Raw genomic sequence first — 17414 nt, 5'->3', positions numbered from 1 at the left:
ATGTAGCTATATTTTGCATATCGTACACCGGAAGACATTGACGGAAAATTGATTATTTTCACATCTAGATATAATGGACAAACACGAATAACAAAAGATAATACTTTGATCAGAGGCAGAGCGTTCGGTTCTTTAATTAAAAAGATGGTTGCAAATACCTAAACGTTTGAAAGCTCTTGTAAATATATATTTCTTGTTGCACTCTTTATATATTTTGTTTCTTTCAAATCGTATATCCTCACTAGTCCGAGTATTACCCTTCCTAAGCCATGGGGAATACATAGCTACCACAATAAGCAAGACTTGCAAGAGCTTTTTAAAATTCCCATCGATATATTAGTATTGTCCCTGTTCAGCGCCATAAGCTATACCGGATTTTGGTGTGATTGGCGTACGGTAAATTTAATGATGCTGGGAAATGATGTACATGCACTTCTATTGACATGAACAATAGCTAGTAGATGCACACCTGTGTATGCCTTAACCATAGTTGGTCTGATTATAACTGCGCGTAGGCTTTTCTTTCTGAAATGATAGCCAGCTGTCTGCTATCAGGTGAGTTGTAAATCACGATTAGTGAACAGTGGTAAAACCAGGTGCAGTTAATTGACCAATGCCCGGTAGTCACATCCAGATGGATGCACAGAAGGGCTATAAAAGGACAAGAGTTGACCACGGAAATCATTCAGTTGCGGTGAGGTCTCACGAAGCTGCAACGCGAAAGAGGTATACCAAATAAACCCGCTTATTCGTGGTAAGTCAAACGATATTGCTTTACGGAAACCGTACTTTCTTGGCGAGAATTATGGACTACTCTGACTGTGGCTTCAACAGTTGAAGTTTGTACATTCTGTAATACGTGTTCACCACGTTTTAGCAAAGTATCATTGTGGATATATTCCATTCTTTTCAGAATTGAAATTTAGGAAGATATATCCACCATAACCATGTTACGTATTGGAGGAACGAGCTCTACAGTCTTGGCCGAGAAGCCACCCTGCCCGGCACAACGCAAGGATAAAGGAGGAATGCTTTATATGGCGAAGCGAAATGGAACGGTCGGCAAGGCATACCCAAATATCAACGCAAGATTAGTAAGCCCACATCCATTTTAAGAGTTTTTTGAAGTTATCTTGTCCGACTTGCCGTTCCAGTGTCTGTTCGGTCACATGACGTATTTTAGATTGTACCGTATTCTGGCAGGTTATTGCATTTCCTGAACAAATAGACCCAATGCAGCTTGTAAGTTGTCGAAAAATGCAGTATTTTCAAATTTCCGCACTTATATTCTGCTTATCCACAGCGACGTATCCAGACCAAAGCAAATGTTCCCCTCGACAATAATACTGGCAAGGCTGCTGTAAAGAAGACTGTCGCATGCCGAATCAAGGAGAAATCGTCAGAGAAAGGTAAGCCACCTGCTATATCCCCCCCTATCTATGCTTGTCAACGTATTCTTAGAAACCATGCCTTTCTGTCTTCGCCACTCTTTATACCTCCTTGAACTTCACGGCGAGCTTACCTCGTGGCTGGACGAATGACCGCCGTGATATTATTAAACAACTTCGTACAACAGTGAGTCCATATTCCTCGCATTGTTTTTAAATAAACCCTCGAAATTTGTTCAGAGACACGTAAAAATAACTATTTTTTTAAAATTGAAACTTGAGTCTAAGAGTCTAGAGAGAATAATAATGTAACAGAACTATAGTGGATATCCAACATATTACTTCCTGCATTATAATTTATATGAAGGACCAATTTCTTTACTCACAATAACTTGTACTTTCTCAAATCAGAAAATGTCTGCATCAAAATGGCAACCGGGGCAACCAAATGTACGACACGCTTGGAGAAGACTATTGAAAGCGTGCCAATGGAAATGGAAATTGACGAACACAATGACCCCAACGAGTTTACAGAATATTGTACCAATATACACAAATACCTAAAGGTAAGCCTAGCGATGTTATTGATACCTTGCTATATCATACTTGCCAGCGAGATAATCATAGAAAAGTGGCCGTTCTTTGCAGACCACAATTAGATTTTTAGAACATTAATTCTAACCCTAGCTGCAATAATTGTAGCGTTTACTGTGATTTTGCGAGGGTTTTCTGCTTTTTTGTGCTATTTGTCGTTCCGGTGTTTAACCCGAATCAAACCTACAATTCCTTTAACGTAAACGCAAATAGAAGAGATCGCGTTGGAAACGTGAGGGAGATGTCAACGTACTGTCCGTTTCAAAAATGCTGCATGCGTTGTAGTCCTGCTTGCCTACGGAGTAATCCGGGACTCCATTCTGACAATTGTCCCTCCTACCTCCGTCCTGCAAAGAGCCAGCCGTGAAACACGGGCTTACTAAAAATGCCGGTAACTAAGGAATAAAATCGCCCAGTGGTCAAATATTAGCAATAAATCGATTATTTAGTCTGTTTACCTCATCTTGACTGCAAAAATTCCATTGCTGGTTACCAAAACTCTTGAAATCAGAACTTTTCAAGTTCTACCCTAAATTGAACCACAGCTCTTACGTACGACGGCGCAAATGTCTCTGGGTAATTATTCATCTCACTCAAGGATATCAAATATATGGTGGTGTTAACGAGGGTTATTTGAATGTTGCAGTTCGAACTTGAAAAGATCCGATTTCGACGCTTTTTGTGATCTGAGCAGGGAATACCCTCAGAGGAATGGAAATGGCGTAGATATTCGATCGATTGCTAATATTTGATCATTGGTTAGGCAATTCTCTTGCAATTGGTGCGCATACATTTTGCTTTCGGTGTCGTAATACGCCGCGTCCATTGCTCTTTGCATGACGGTGTTTAGAGTCAAGTCAGTAATATAGACTCGTGCACCGTCTGTAAGCAGGACTACATGCGTTGCTACTTTTGTCGATTCTGACAGGATTGGGGTACCTCTCAACATTTATTGGGCCCAAGAGGCTCCGTAATATGAGTTAGGAAATGCCACATTTTTTGGCAGGTAAAGCGTAATTTAGCAGAAAATTCCACCCAACTTTGCGATTCACATCTAAATCGCTTTCGTCTATTTGCGTTAATGTTACAGGAATCGTAGCGTTTGATTCAAATTGAACATCGAAACGACAAAAAAAACCCACAAAAACGGCAGAAAAAGCAAACGCTACAATTATTATTGCAGTTATTCTAACCCTTATCACCATACTGAAATTGTATCTTCAAGTTCCGTGCAGTTAGCCGACTTTTACATTTTTGGCTATGTGCCATATATTTCATTAGTATTTATTTCAATGGTACGAACTGAAAAGTTCAAAGACAAACGTTGTCAAATATATTTAATATTGGCTCTATCGTACAATTCCTGAAGTATGCGAAAGTACTAGTGTTTATGTATATTTAACAACTGTTCACAAAATTGTTACGTTTTCTGTACGATACTGGGTGCAACCAATTGCCTCGATAAATGTTCTGGGACTGTTCCACTGTACAATATTTTACCCACAACTCTCTGATTTGTACTGTTGGACATCCATCACCTTGAAGTCGGACACAATCTCACCTGTGTACATAATTTTGTAAGAATATTTTTGCCATTTTCAAAACGTAAAATTTACACTGGTGAGTTTCTGAATATTTTTCGTTGGTTCTGGTATCAATGATTTATTGTAGGAGTAGCACTTTTAGAAATTTGTCAACAGATTGAAAGACGTGCAAAATATTTTCTACAAAACTAAGGAAAATATATACATATGTTATGACTTTGCCAAAGATAGATTTATTTGAATAGGTATGACAAAAGAAATTTACGTACTAAAACTCGTCATGCACACTGTCTGCCAAAGTTAGTGATACTTTTCACACATTGAAAGTGTTTTATTCACAGTACATGTTTCATTTAGTTGTTAGCACATTTTATGCAAATTTTAGAACATTATTTTTGATTCCCAAACGTACTTTTGTTACATATTAATTAAACGTAATTACTATGCTTAAAATGTTGACAAACATGGGTTATTGAAGAAGTTATAAAATAAGGAACTTCCAAGCATACCAGTCAGAGTGGTGGGCAAGATATTGTACAGTGTGTTCTGCCGCCTCGACTTTCAGATCTCTCAGAAAGCAATATTAATAACGAGCGATATCAATAATTCAATATAGGATTTTTAAAAAAAACTTAAATATTTTACAATACTGCGGGCGGTGGGGGGGGGGGAGTTGAGCCATTTTAGTTCTCATTGTGAAAAAAAAACTATTTCCCTTTCAATGAATCTTCTTTTACAAAAATACCAAATTGAGGAATGGATGGATTTTCGCTATAGTAAATGCGTGGCACTAAAATAAAGTGTCGGCAAAGAAATATTTTGACCTCACTACATTCTGGATTTATATTCATAGCACTAGATACTACTACACACTGGTTTGAAATTGCTTGTGCGGTCTGAAACGGTTTTCAATTTTGCCCACTTTAGTTGGGGGGAGGGGGGGGGAGTCTGAGGCCTAACTAATTAAAAGTACTGGATTTTGTTTCCTACATTGAACTATTGATCTCGCCCATATGATGGGAGAATTCTTCGGTATAACAAAACCTACTGTACAATTGGGAAAAAGCTGAAGAACTTTTAATTAGAATTTGTTCACAATTTACCAAAACTTGTACGATTTGACTGGATTTCTGTTAAATGCGAAATTTCGAAAATTGTGCTGATATAAATTGAAATGTAACTGGTTTTGAAGACTTTCATGGGTAAATACTACGACGTAGACGATCTCTACATCAGGACTAACGCATTACGGTACAAGTGATCACATGTACATAATCAAAATGGATGTGGTCACAAATTCATGGAAATTGGAAAGCAGTATTAAAAACAAAGCCTTCAAAGTACCTGTAAACACTCCCACTTAACTTAAGATTCATAACATTAGTGTACGATAATTACGCCGGGTCATATTTACTTTGTTTTCACTGTACTTACAACAGCTTTATATTTTTGCATGCACATTATTGAAATCGACAGTCGTGTAAAAATAGATTTTGGTACTCGATTGCTTTTACTGACAAACTATCTGAATTAATAGTCGTTGCTAAACTCAAATATGTGTTCATTTTGTTTTAGTTGCACGAATCTAAGTCTTGTCATGGTGGAGATTACTTGACCGCTAGCAACAATCCTTGTAGTAACGATAGCAGATCTGTCCTGCTCGACTGGTTGATTTCAGTCCAGGTAAATATAAATTATAGTAGCGATAAAACTATTTTTAATTTTGATCATGCATGAAACAGTGCAGGTTGGTATATTCCAATGGCATGGCTTCGTTATGACCCAACAACTTCAGTGTCTTCTGATCAGTTCCGTTGGTGTTGAACGGAACTCCGAAATCCACCCCCACCCATCCAACTGTTCAGCCGATTGTAATGAGCCAAAGCCCGGGATTATTTGAAGACATGGTTGCTTCACGTTTGTTGACTTCACTCCAACTATTGTATTGAATTAAACATGCACATATTACAAGGTTACTCCTGTACCGGAGCACACAGGAATATCTTAACATAGATATATGGTTCACCAGTTGCCACACCTAACGAGATGGGTCACTTTCAATCGCAATATGTCAATGCCTAGTTTACGCGATAGTCAACCGATAAGAGGCATGGTAAGGCATGGCCGAAATAATAATCAAATGTGGGTTCGCGACAGTTTCAAAATTAGTACTGTTATTTGGCAAGTCTCTTGTACATTTTATTTTTCAGTGTCATCTTCGCCTGAATGACGAAACTTTGCATCTGACCGTCTGCATGTTCGACAGCTTTATGAGCGTTTCACCAATCAGTCTTGAAAAACTGCAGTTACTCGGCATCACCTGTCTACTTATTGCAGCTAAAATTGAGGAGAGATACGCCCCAGAGGTAAGAGAATATTGAACTGTAACAAAGTTAACCACCTGCGTATCACCCCTCCCCGGATATGGTATTGAACCGAAAAGTAATTTCTGTCTGTGCAATAAACAACTTACTTGCTGGCTGACTTCTATCCGACCAGTGATGACCTAAACGACAAAATTAGAAGTAAAACGCGCATTTGTAGTTGCAGCTGATGGCCTCATCCTTTTTAGATTAGGAGACCACCCCTCGTCTGGCTTGGATATATATCACCAATATTTTACTTCCAAATGAGGGATACTTCGAAGTGACTCCGCCGCCACCACCACCACCACCACCACCACCACCACCACCACCACCACCACCACCACCACCCCTCACTATCAAAGTTTGTATAATGTGCTAATGAACAAGACAGTACATTCATTCCTTGATTTTGGGATTGTTTGACCATGCAAATCTTAAATCCACTGCATGATTTGACCAGTTTGTCCTTTCTTTCTTCAGATTGATATGCTGTGTTTCCTGACAGACTACACATATAGCAAAAAGGAAGTAATTCGAATGGAAATACTCGTCTTGAAGGCATTGAAGTTTGATCTGTTTTATCCTACCTGTGTTAATTTCTACGATCTGTATGTTGAGGCTGCGACAGAATTTGTCCAAAACTACACTGACAAGGTTAGCAGAAACATCCGTAGCCATGGTAATTTAGGACTTGGACGGACGAACGGACATTTTCTGTGCTTGTATACAAGGACACGGGGGGGGGGGGGGTATCAGACTTCGATTTGCCAGTATTAGCCTCCTTTTAACGTAAACTATGCGCCCTGGGAGCAAATCGTTTTTCTTTTTCTGACCGCCAAATACCGTCCACTGTATGGGGAAAATAAAGTTCTCAAATTCTGAGCCCCATCAAATTAGTTTAGCTTCAAAGAACGAGCTTTCATACAACAAAGTCTGAGGACCCAGGTGTGCATTCTACGCTTGGATTTGTTAAGGACAGTTTGTACAGGTAAAAAGATTGCAGTTCTGACCATGCATTATTTATAACGAATCGGATAAATATGTTGATGAGATTCATTTACCCGTGCCTGGCCGGTCTTGTTGCAAGTCAGATATTTTGACCTGGGGGGGGGGGGGGGTACTACTACTGTACATAAGCAAGATGATGCAAAGTTAATGTAGTACACGTAAAATGTACCTTATTGATCAGACTTTTAACCTAAATTATCATTCAAACATCTTGAAAAAGCATGCTGAAGTGCGAAACGGGTTGAAAATTGAAGCAGTTTTTGTGCCCGTTAACTTCCGATTATTACTAAAATGTATGTTTTGTATCATTTCCTCTTGGTGCAACGGGTGATTAGTTTACCAGCTTAAGCACTAAAAAATAAATTCTCCAATAATACAAATGGTTCTAAAACAAAGCATACAATATTTTTTAACTAGCTTTAAGTTCTCGAATTGACTTGTTAGTTTCGAAAATGTTGTACCAAACCTTGTTTAAAGTTGTACTCGAATGTTAATTTTCGTTCTAGATCCTCATCGAGAATGCTGCCAAGTATATAATGGACTTGAGTATTTGTTCACCATACGTCCTCAACTTCCCGCCATCTTTACGTGCGGCTGCAGCATTATCATTGGCTAGGAAAATTGTGATGAAAGATGAGAAGAGTGCAGTATGGACAACGTCTATGGTTCACGCCACAGGGTACACGGATAGCGAACTGTTAGTATGCATGCACATCTATGCAACTTTACTTACCAGGTCGTCATGTGCTAAACAACAGGTAAATACGAAATGTAATTGTTTACGTAATTTTTCGAATGAACAAGGCATGATCGTACCGGGAGTGAATTTCTCCCAAGACAATTTTAAAATGACGAACAAGCCTGTATGATGATAAACCTAACAATGGCCACCCTGTCATTGGTGAAACGCTTCGCCCACACATCCTTCCCACAATATCCTTACTATGCTATAGATTCATTTACCAATGTCTCCATTACATTTGTAATGAAATTACATGGCCACGATTCTGGTTTTCTAACGGTATGTTGGTCCTTTCCATTGGATATCATCTCCATACAGTTCTAGCTACATTCATAGGCACTTGGAGTACTTGTACACTTAATCTATTTATCATGAGTTTCAGCTTTAGGTTACATGCTCTCATCAAGACCATATCATTAAAACAGATTTTCTTTTATTTATTCTTCAGGCAGCAAAGGTGAAGTACAACAGTGTGTCGAGGTACCAAGCAATTAGTAGTCTCCCACTCGCAAATTCTCTCGTTGTCAAGCGACTTGTACAGTATCCAACAGCAACGAAAGTGTAGTCATTGGATAAATGTCTTTGAATGTTTCCTTCCAGATTACTCGAGAGGAACTTCCCAAATGTTTTAGCAACGACGCCACTTTCAAAAAAGGGGTAGCTTCTAATGATTGTGAAGTTTGACTACAATGTACATGTACAGAAATGGACTTGGACTTCTACACTTTAAATTTTTGTACTCCAAATATTTGAAAGTATATTTTTGTGCTATTTATGGTACTGTTTCATTTGCTTTGTACTTCCAACATTGAGGGCGCTCTATGCGTACAAAAGATTAAAGTATTCGGGTCCAGACTGAGTGCGCGCGCTGGACGATGTCGCACTTTCTCCGCTAGTGCGGAGCCTTTCTGAACATGTCAGCCGTTCTTTGACAGCGATTTCAATTTTCGATACTTGTAAATAGTTTTGAGTTTAAAAGACTAACATCTGCGTTATTTATACTCCAGCACTAACAATTTTGTTTAATTAACTTACTAACTGTTTTGCCGAATATGATGCAATAGTTTTTCGATTTTCCCTGTGGTTATAATTAACAATTTTCCCCATAACTAACAATATATTTATCAAATTTTGATGTCTATTTAAATAAAAAAACCCAAAAATACCTAATCTGTTGCCGCCATTTCTATTTTTATGTTTGTGTGTGCGCTTTAGCGTTTGGTCATGGAATGTGCATGTATGTGTTATCTCGTGCATGATGTACAATGCAAAATTTTTGGAAGGATTTTTATCGATTTAGCAGTTACATGTCCTCCCTGATCAGATTTTAATCAGAGTTTTTCTGTTAAAGTGAGATAAGACAATATTTTAAAATGAAAATCTGGAAAATTGTTGACCTATTAAAATTTCCATTCAATCCGATTGATGTTATAAAAATATGGAATAACACAAATTATGGAAGTGTCTAGAAGAAATGCAAGTTTCTTGAAGATCTCCAATACTTTTATTTCTACCATACGGTACTGATTGGGAGAGGCAAGCAAGGTATCAAAAATGGTGAAACTTTGATCTGGTACTATCCTAACATTTTTATTTCCTAAAAAAGGATAAAATATAAGTGGCATGAAATATAAAATATAAAAAAAAACGAAAAAAAAATAGCTATATGCCATTATATGCAGTCTCACCACAGATCGTCTCATCCACTATTTTTTGACATCACTAACAAAGAATACAACATAAATGACAGACATGTAAATGCAACATTTGAAAGAGTTGTGTATTACATTCGGTGCACACCAAATATTATTTCATCATGTTTGTGATATGAAATAAGTACAGCAATACAATTTGTTCCAGTTACAACAGTTGAAGTTTTAACGGATAATTTTTACTTTTTAAAGTTTTTCTCTACTTTTTGAAAGAAATGAAAAATATTCTAAAAAAATCAATATAGTACTCGGTAACCTAGCCATGACATGAAAGCTAGCCCCTACTTGATTTTTCAAAGCAATCTTGTTCATCTGGTTTTGTTTTACTAAAACTATGAACTAAAAGGTGTGGAAAACATTCAAAATTACATTCTATTGATAACAGATTTTTACAAAGTGAAGGGTGGTTGTCAGATTATTTGTTAAGGCACACATTTTTTTTCATTAATAAAATATTTCACTTTCATGAGTCTAGTTTTGATTTTGTTTTCATTTCATCTGCCTCTCCTTGTGCAATTTCCTCCCCTCCCCTCTTCTGTTTATTGGATTCCTGGTAACAAGCCCTTTCCCAGCTTCTCTGCACAATTGGCATGTGCTCAGCCTTCAGCCTTCCTTCCTGAATAACTTCAGCCACATGCGTCACGAAAGAAATGCTCTGTTCGTGAACAAGCATCGACACCGTCACAATTTCAGACTTGTTTATGCTTGTCAGAGAGGGCGCTGTTCGACAAAATATTAGAGGTGGGTGAAAAAAAATTATTTTGACCACGGAGCTGAAAATTTGGGACGGTTGGGTAATGAGAAACGAAAAAAAATAGGGTCGTCATAAGTTAAAGTTGGGAATGATATTTTAAACACTGAAGATTCAAATTTATATTTTATAAAAACACATTTAATATTTGTAAGCATATTTGTAAGTACACTGTAATATACACACACACACATGCACTAGCCACAAACACTCACATACATACATACATACATACATACATACATACATACATACATACATACATACACACATACATACACACATGTACATACATACATACATGTACATACATACATACATACATACATACATACATACATACATACATACATACACACACACACACACACACACACATACATACATACATACATACATACATACATACATACATACATACATACAAAGACCAGAACTGTAGTTGATAAAATTAGTTTTATTGTTGATAGTTTTACACAACATACTAAAGAGTATCCCCATACTAGAAGTTATTTAGAAATGTAGGCAAATGACAGTTCTCTCAAATGTGTTTGTCAAAATATCTTTTTTTACTTTCAGCAGTTTCCTATGGCACAGTGTTACATCTTGTTCTTTGTTATAGAATCATCTACAAATAAAAACTAGCAACCAAATTAATTCTTGCTGGATGAAAAAGTTGTCAGCTAATATGACAGAACCCTGTGACATGCCAGTGCAAGTGTGGTGCCCTCAGGGTATTTGAACGAGTACTTGCAGTGTTCTCTGCACCCATACTTTCAGTGTAGCAGAAAACATTGCAAGCAAGAGTGCAAATACCCCCCGGGTACCCACACTGGAACTCACGTGGCATGGGTTTCTATGTTATTACACACATGTATATGTTTATCTGAAAAGACAAATTTACATAAAAATCATACAGCAATCATGCAATTTCATGTGTAGAGAAACAATGACATTCTCATTTGCATGCAGTTATGCAATGATGTTTTCAGTATTGCACTGCAGTGAATATACCACTAGTATGCATACACCAGTGCAAGTAATCTCTGGTGCATATGCAATAACAGTTTGTACTGTATACCCCTACACATATACACATGAACTCATGTTGATAATGAAGATTTATTTTTGATAGTTAAATTTGCACAATATATCTACTAAATAAACAGTTTAGTTGAAAGAAATATGCAGACAATAAAGATTTTAGTACAAACTAAACAGTCTGTGTTAAAATCAAACTTATGAACTGTAAACTCAATGAAACGGCAGCGATATATTGTGACAGTTATGTTAATTATGCTAAAGATACAAGATTCCAAACGTCTGTAAGGACAAACATGAAATTACAGTAAAGTTATTGTTGTTGTTGCTGTTGTTGTTTCTTTGTTTGTTTACTTTACATCATCGGGGCAATCAGGTTGGTTGGATGGATGAGATGTTTTGAAAGCATCCAGCTGAGATAATGCATCATTAATTCTACTGATGGTGGGAAACTGTGACATGTCCACTTTAAATCTGAAAAAAAAACAAGTCAAACATCGGCAAATTACACAGTTATCAAACATTTTGTTATCACTGAATTAATGAGACATCTAAAAAGTAAATCCGTGAGAGAATTGGAAACTTCAACTATTGCTGGATCGGTATTTAATTTTATGTTGTACCAGCTCAACTCACCTGGACAAGATTTGAATTACATAAACTAGATGTATCACAGATGCTGATAAGTCAAAGAAAGACTGTGCCACTTTCAGATTGGATTATATCAACTCACCTAATTTGCATTATACATTTGAGGTACCAGACATTGGTCAGCCATGGTCACCTAATCACTATAAGGCACTATCTGATTGGATAATATCAACTCACCTAATTTGCATTATAGAGCTGTGATACCAGACAGAGGTCAGCCATGGTCACCTGATCAGAAGAAGCTATATTCCGATTGGATAATATCAACTCACCTATTTGCATTATAGATTTGTGGTACCAGACAGAGGTCAGCCATGGTCACCTGATCACCAACACAGTATTTTCCAGCAGTATTTACTAACATCTTTTCTAAGCCTTGGAACCCTCTGTCTATCCAATATCTACCCCACTCTGCTTTCTTTTCATCACCAACATATTTCAGGACTGCTAAATTCTGATGATAAGGAAGAGATTACTCAACATATATATATATATAACTTGTGAATTGTTAAATAACACAGTTACATATACATGAGCTGATAATTTGAGAATTCAAATGGCAAGATAAACGTAAAACACATGCAAACTATTTTTCAGGATTTGGCATCTGAAAGGAATGCACATCCGTCGTCATCCTCATGTACATAGTAATGGTAGAACGTCTAACATTGAATTTGGAAATGCGTCGATTCATTGACTTCAAATTCATATCTTAAATAATATGTACAAGGTGCTGATCTCAGTTTCATTTCAAGTGAGATGATAAACAAAGCATAGAATTGTTATAGGGTTTCTGAATACAATGTTTTGGCAGCACAGATTAATAAGACCAAGTGGTTTAACGTTACCTGGATGGGCTGTATTCCACTTGCTATTGTTTCAGAGATTTGACGAGTCTGTTGAGAACGGGAATGAAAATGAAACAGACTTACAGTCAGTACATTCTGCTGCACCCCGTCTATGTAATGCACTACCATTGGAAATGTGATAAAAATCTACAGTTAACGCCTTCAAAAAGAACTTAAAGACATATCTATTTTCTAGCGCATTCTGTACAGTGCCTCTAACCTTTACATCATAGTGGAAACTGGCACTTTATAAATTCACTGAGTGATTGATTGATATCTTGTCCCTCACATCATCTTACATTGCATGCATGCACACACTTGCACACACACACACACACACACACACACACACACGCGCGCGCGCGCGCACACACACACACACACACACACACACACACACACACATGTACGCATGCTGTCACAACTCTTAACTTCAAAATGATATTCTGTCAGTAATGAAATGACATGCCTTGACCGCCAAAGGAATAACTGTGGAATGTAAGCCTGGTTTCAAAGTAGGACTCTTTGAGGGTCTTTACAAAATGAACATTTTAAATCTAAATAATCCTTGATATCACATAAATCATCTGATAATGTGAACTCTAGACTGACATACCACTGCTCTCTCAGCCGGGTCTTTAGGTAACAGTGGTGGATCTGGTCTGGTTTCCTCCAAATATTCCAATATGGCAAGCTAATAGAAACAGAACAATCTTATATCAAATATATTGCTTTCTAGGATAAGAGAAAGTCACTGAAATTCTTTATTTCTTAGTGGAGATAAGGTCTGATGCACAAGATGGTGAGATAGATGTTTTGTCACAATAAATGTCATTATATTTAACGACTACTATGTATCTATTTACATGACACATTCAAAGTAATTTAAAAAATCAGACAGATGACAGCAATATACTGTGTTGTCATGGATACTATTTATTTTCACATGTCCTTGGTATTCTACAAGGTCATGATATTTTGCATTGCTTGCGATTGGTTGGAAAGGTCATCTAAATTTGCATATGAACAAAAAGGTCACAGAGTATCAACATTCGATTGGTCACACTATGACTATTTCCTTTATACTTTAAGCAAAACATAATCTATATAGTTATGCACATTTTAATTATTTATCAAAACTGTTTGACTTCAAACAAGTTTTCTCTTTAGATGAGCATAAATGTTGAAATTTTATATTGGCAACTTTGAAAGGAAAGTACGACAAGTGAAAGACACTGCCGTCCTTACGGTTACGATTACGAGTTTATAATAATACTGTCTCTCTTCATAAGGAAATCACCCTTGATTGCTATTCACTGAAAGGATACTATATAATGACTTATTGTAATGACATGTAGTAAAAACAGATATTACAGTAGTCTAACTGTAGTGATGTAGTACAGGTAACTTTTTTGGGACAAAAGAATTTGAAAATAGCATAACTTATAAACAAAGTCGAAATCTGGTAAAAATATCCTCTTTATTAAAATCCTTACATTTCAACTGAATACAGACAGTCTTTTTCAAAGAATAAAAATGAGAAGAGTAGGTACGATTGCTGTGCTATTATTTATTGACCTTAGTAAGAATACCGTCACCTCAATGATATGTGTGTCAATAATGTACGACGCTCCACAGACGCATATCACGAGATGAGTAGTTAGGGTCAACAGTTGACGTTATCATGTTAAGTGACATCTGACAAAGATAGCAGCATAGGTGAGCAAATCAATTTTGAAACTCATGGTTCCCAGACCAATGACTTAAAATATTTAGTAGTCCTGCAATCAGATCTGGTGGGCTTGGCAATTTGATTATTATGGTCTCACACTTTATTTTCAATTTTTGTGGTCTGACAGATAGAAACTGCAAAAATAAGTGATCTGGTAAAAAAAAAAATCAGTGCTTCAGTTCACATAGACAAACTGATGGATTTGCTCACAATATATTACATTTTAAATCAGAGAATGAAGAATTTTCTAAAAATCAAAATCAGTTTAAATATTTTGCATTGTAGCCCAAACCACTAGAATGTCTGCAGTGGATGGATACCACCACACAGCAACTAAGGTAGTCATCAAAATCCCCAAATGTTGATTCTACAATCCCTGATGTTGTATTTGATTTCAATACACATTTATATTATACTCACAGACTGGGTTAACTTATGTCCATCAATATCCAAGGTAGGCACCTGCTGCATAGGGTTTGCACCACTGTAGTTATCTGATAACTGCCATTTAAAACACACAAATTTGATGAATAAACTTGTACGCATATATTAAAGGTCTTGATAGCAGGCTCACACATCGTTCACTTTGCAAAGCATATATCTGATACTAAATTAATAAAACTTGAATCCCAAGTTCAAAAATGGCAACTGAATCTGATTCAGCATTTACCTTAAACTTGAAGGGAAGGAAGTGAAACCGCAACGTATTGATATGTTAATATGTATTTCATGCTAAGTAAAAGATATTGACAAACTGACTTACACAGGTTATAACACACAAGCAGTTCAAAGCTTTTTAGCATATAATTGAGCTTTTGATCTGTCTCAGTCCATGATCCTCATCAGAATGACAAATTCTACAGTTACAGCTGACCACTCCTGTGGACTCAATGCTAAAAAATACTTTGAACACCTTGTGTGTTATAACCTATGTTAGGTGTTACGATCTACTATTTGTGGTTGATACTAAGAAACTGTCCTACACATGGATTGATTTATCTGCCACATATTGACAGACAGACTGTACTATATTTGTGTGTACTATTCTAATTCTTTATATCAGCTGTTCAATGACAAGAATGGACACATGCTACTCTGAGTGTCTATATATTACACATGATCTTTCAATCCTTACCTGTTCACTCTTTAATAGATTGACACCTTTAGTTTCATATTCTATTCCTTTCAAGGCCAAGGCTACAATACAGGAAATATGGTCACATTAAATATATGGATTGAAAATGTTATACATCAAATGGTGAATTCAAAATCATACATGTATTGCAATTACTGATAATGACTTGAAAACAAAGTAAAACTTTGATAGATATGCGTTGTTTAAAAAAGTGCTGATAAAAAGACCCGTTGACAGTTTTAAGATTGAGCAAAATGTGCATGTGTGCAACCCATACAATACCATGTATTCTGTTCATGCAGGAGGGTGATTTGCAGGCACTTATACTCAGGAGTGCAGTTGTCACCTCCATGACCATATCCTGGACTTATGAGCTAAAAGCCATTAATGACAGAAACAGCTTTAGTCTTTGTTCCAATTGAAATCACAATTTAAAGACGTTAATATGTCATTTCCATAATTTCACAATGAAAAAAAACAGAGTAAGGGAAGCCTTGACGTAAAAACAAAGCTCCGTATTCTAAAGCAATACATCTCAAAAGTGGCAAATTCAAGTGATGTTTTAAAGCTTGTACTAAATTTTGTATATTGCATGGACCTTACCTGTTCTAACTCTCCAAGAACAGGAACTACGGAAGTAGGAATATAATACTGGCTGAAAAGAAAAAACAACAGAATAAAACATTGTATCAAAGTATGGTGTGAGTGGCAGCAGGAGAATAACTCAATGATTCAATAGTCATTACATTTCTTATTTTAATACCTTTGCCTTGTGGTAAAGTGGTTTCATTTTTTGAAGAGCATGTTAGTTATGTCACATATAGAAAATTACTTATACCACTGAGTTACAGACTTGTAGCTGTTACAGAAAGTTATGAGGTTTTACAAGTTTCCAAAACACACAGAAATCCTAAACATCGGAAAATCAGGTAAAAGGCACACTGGAGTCTTGAGGGGAGCAGGTGAGGAGGGGAATAAACATGGGGAGCTCCCATATAAAGGTGTACGGTAATTATGTACAATGTATTGTTTTTTTTTGTTTTTATTGTATTTAATGTGAGCGGGGTGGAATATTTTTAGATGATTCACTGCAAATAGCAAATCCCTCCTATTACTAGTAGTTAAAGGCTGACCCCCCCCCCCCCCCGCTCTCCCTGTAAGTGTGACTGGGTGATGCCTAGAGCTAGAGGATGCATGGGTCTAAATTACTGACATGACCCTCAACACCAAGAAGAAGAAAGGACGAAGAAGGAAGGTGCGACTTACTCCGTAAATGCAAGCAGGACTACCTTGAGGAGTACAATACTGTGAACAGAGTATACAACTACAAACCATACTGGTAGTCATACCCACAACAAACTTATAAAATGTCCATATCTGAGTTTGCTCTTGAACTTGTTGAAGATTATTATTACGTAAAAATACACAACATGCAGACGACGATCCCTGCACCTGTGTGATAGCCGGGTTTCTTCTCTTTGGGTGTCACGTCATGTGTTGCAAAGTTTAACTTAAAATACTCACCTTCGCCATGCTGGAATCAAATAAACCATACAACAAACTAGACTATGTCCAGAGAGTTTGCGTAGTGACACCAGTGTGACCTTTACAAGCACATTCGAAACAATATGATTTCGCCTTTTCGGTACCTGAAAGTGTACGCCCAGGAATCTAAAATATGTCTGAGAAGTATGTGAAGACACTTAAAAATCAAATCGTATGAATATGACGGAAACTGGCGTCTTCGATGAAAACGATAGGGATGAGTAATATTTAGAATTGAAATTGAGGGCGCACTAGCGGCCAGCTGACAGCTGACGGTACTGACTGACATTGGCGACCGAACGAGATGACATATGGGGACTTACAGCAGTACAAGTAACTCGTCGAGTCTTTGACGAA

General features: G+C 36.9%; 2 protein-coding genes across 3 annotated transcripts; one reads left to right on the top strand and one right to left on the bottom strand.

Annotated features, from left to right (window-relative positions):
* The first annotated feature begins 947 nt into the window (after positions 1–947).
* Positions 948–8207, top strand: LOC144453703 (uncharacterized). Its single transcript, XM_078145036.1, has 8 exons — positions 948–1094; positions 1304–1409; positions 1800–1954; positions 5102–5209; positions 5737–5892; positions 6373–6546; positions 7407–7658; positions 8091–8207. Exons 1-8 carry the CDS (start codon positions 948–950, stop codon positions 8205–8207), a joined length of 1215 nt encoding a protein of 404 aa, XP_078001162.1.
* Positions 8208–10575: 2368 nt separating this feature from the next.
* LOC144449094 (maleylacetoacetate isomerase-like) lies at positions 10576–17242 on the bottom strand. Of its 2 annotated transcripts, XM_078139537.1 has the most exons (8): positions 17037–17242; positions 16116–16167; positions 15513–15574; positions 14798–14878; positions 13262–13339; positions 12646–12693; positions 12070–12251; positions 10576–11620 (listed from the first exon to the last, which is right to left on the bottom strand). In XM_078139537.1, the coding sequence occupies exons 1-8, from the start codon at positions 17043–17045 to the stop codon at positions 11497–11499; spliced, it is 636 nt and encodes a 211-aa protein (XP_077995663.1). In that variant the 5' UTR covers positions 17046–17242; the 3' UTR covers positions 10576–11496. The 2 variants fall into 2 exon arrangements, with proteins under 2 accessions (XP_077995663.1, XP_077995652.1); XM_078139526.1 differs by lacking the exon at positions 17037–17242 and having other exon boundaries at positions 16116–16197.
* Between the last annotated feature and the right edge of the window lie 172 nt (positions 17243–17414).

Source organism: Glandiceps talaboti, chromosome 2 (genome assembly GCF_964340395.1).
Source record: "Glandiceps talaboti chromosome 2, keGlaTala1.1, whole genome shotgun sequence".
NCBI lineage: Eukaryota > Metazoa > Hemichordata > Enteropneusta > Spengelidae > Glandiceps > Glandiceps talaboti.
This window is presented reverse-complemented; position numbering and strand designations above follow the sequence as displayed.

Bases quoted from the DNA above. Each gene is read 5' to 3' on its own strand.
- LOC144453703 (XM_078145036.1), top strand. From the start codon at position 948: ATGTTACGTATTGGAGGAACGAGCTCTACAGTCTTGGCCGAGAAGCCA. The intron at 5,210-5,736 runs GTAAATATAAAT...TTTATTTTTCAG, and splicing joins ACTGGTTGATTTCAGTCCAG to TGTCATCTTCGCCTGAATGA. The intron at 7,659-8,090 runs GTAAATACGAAA...TTTATTCTTCAG, and splicing joins CGTCATGTGCTAAACAACAG to GCAGCAAAGGTGAAGTACAA.
- LOC144449094 (XM_078139526.1), bottom strand. From the start codon at position 16,197: ATGTTTTATTCTGTTGTTTTTTCTTTTCAGCCAGTATTATATTCCTAC. The intron at 14,879-15,512 runs GTAAGGATTGAA...TTTAAATGGCAG, and splicing joins ATCTATTAAAGAGTGAACAG to TTATCAGATAACTACAGTGG. The intron at 11,621-12,069 runs GTGAGTTGATAT...TTTTTTTTTCAG, and splicing joins CAAATCTATAATGCAAATAG to ATTTAAAGTGGACATGTCAC.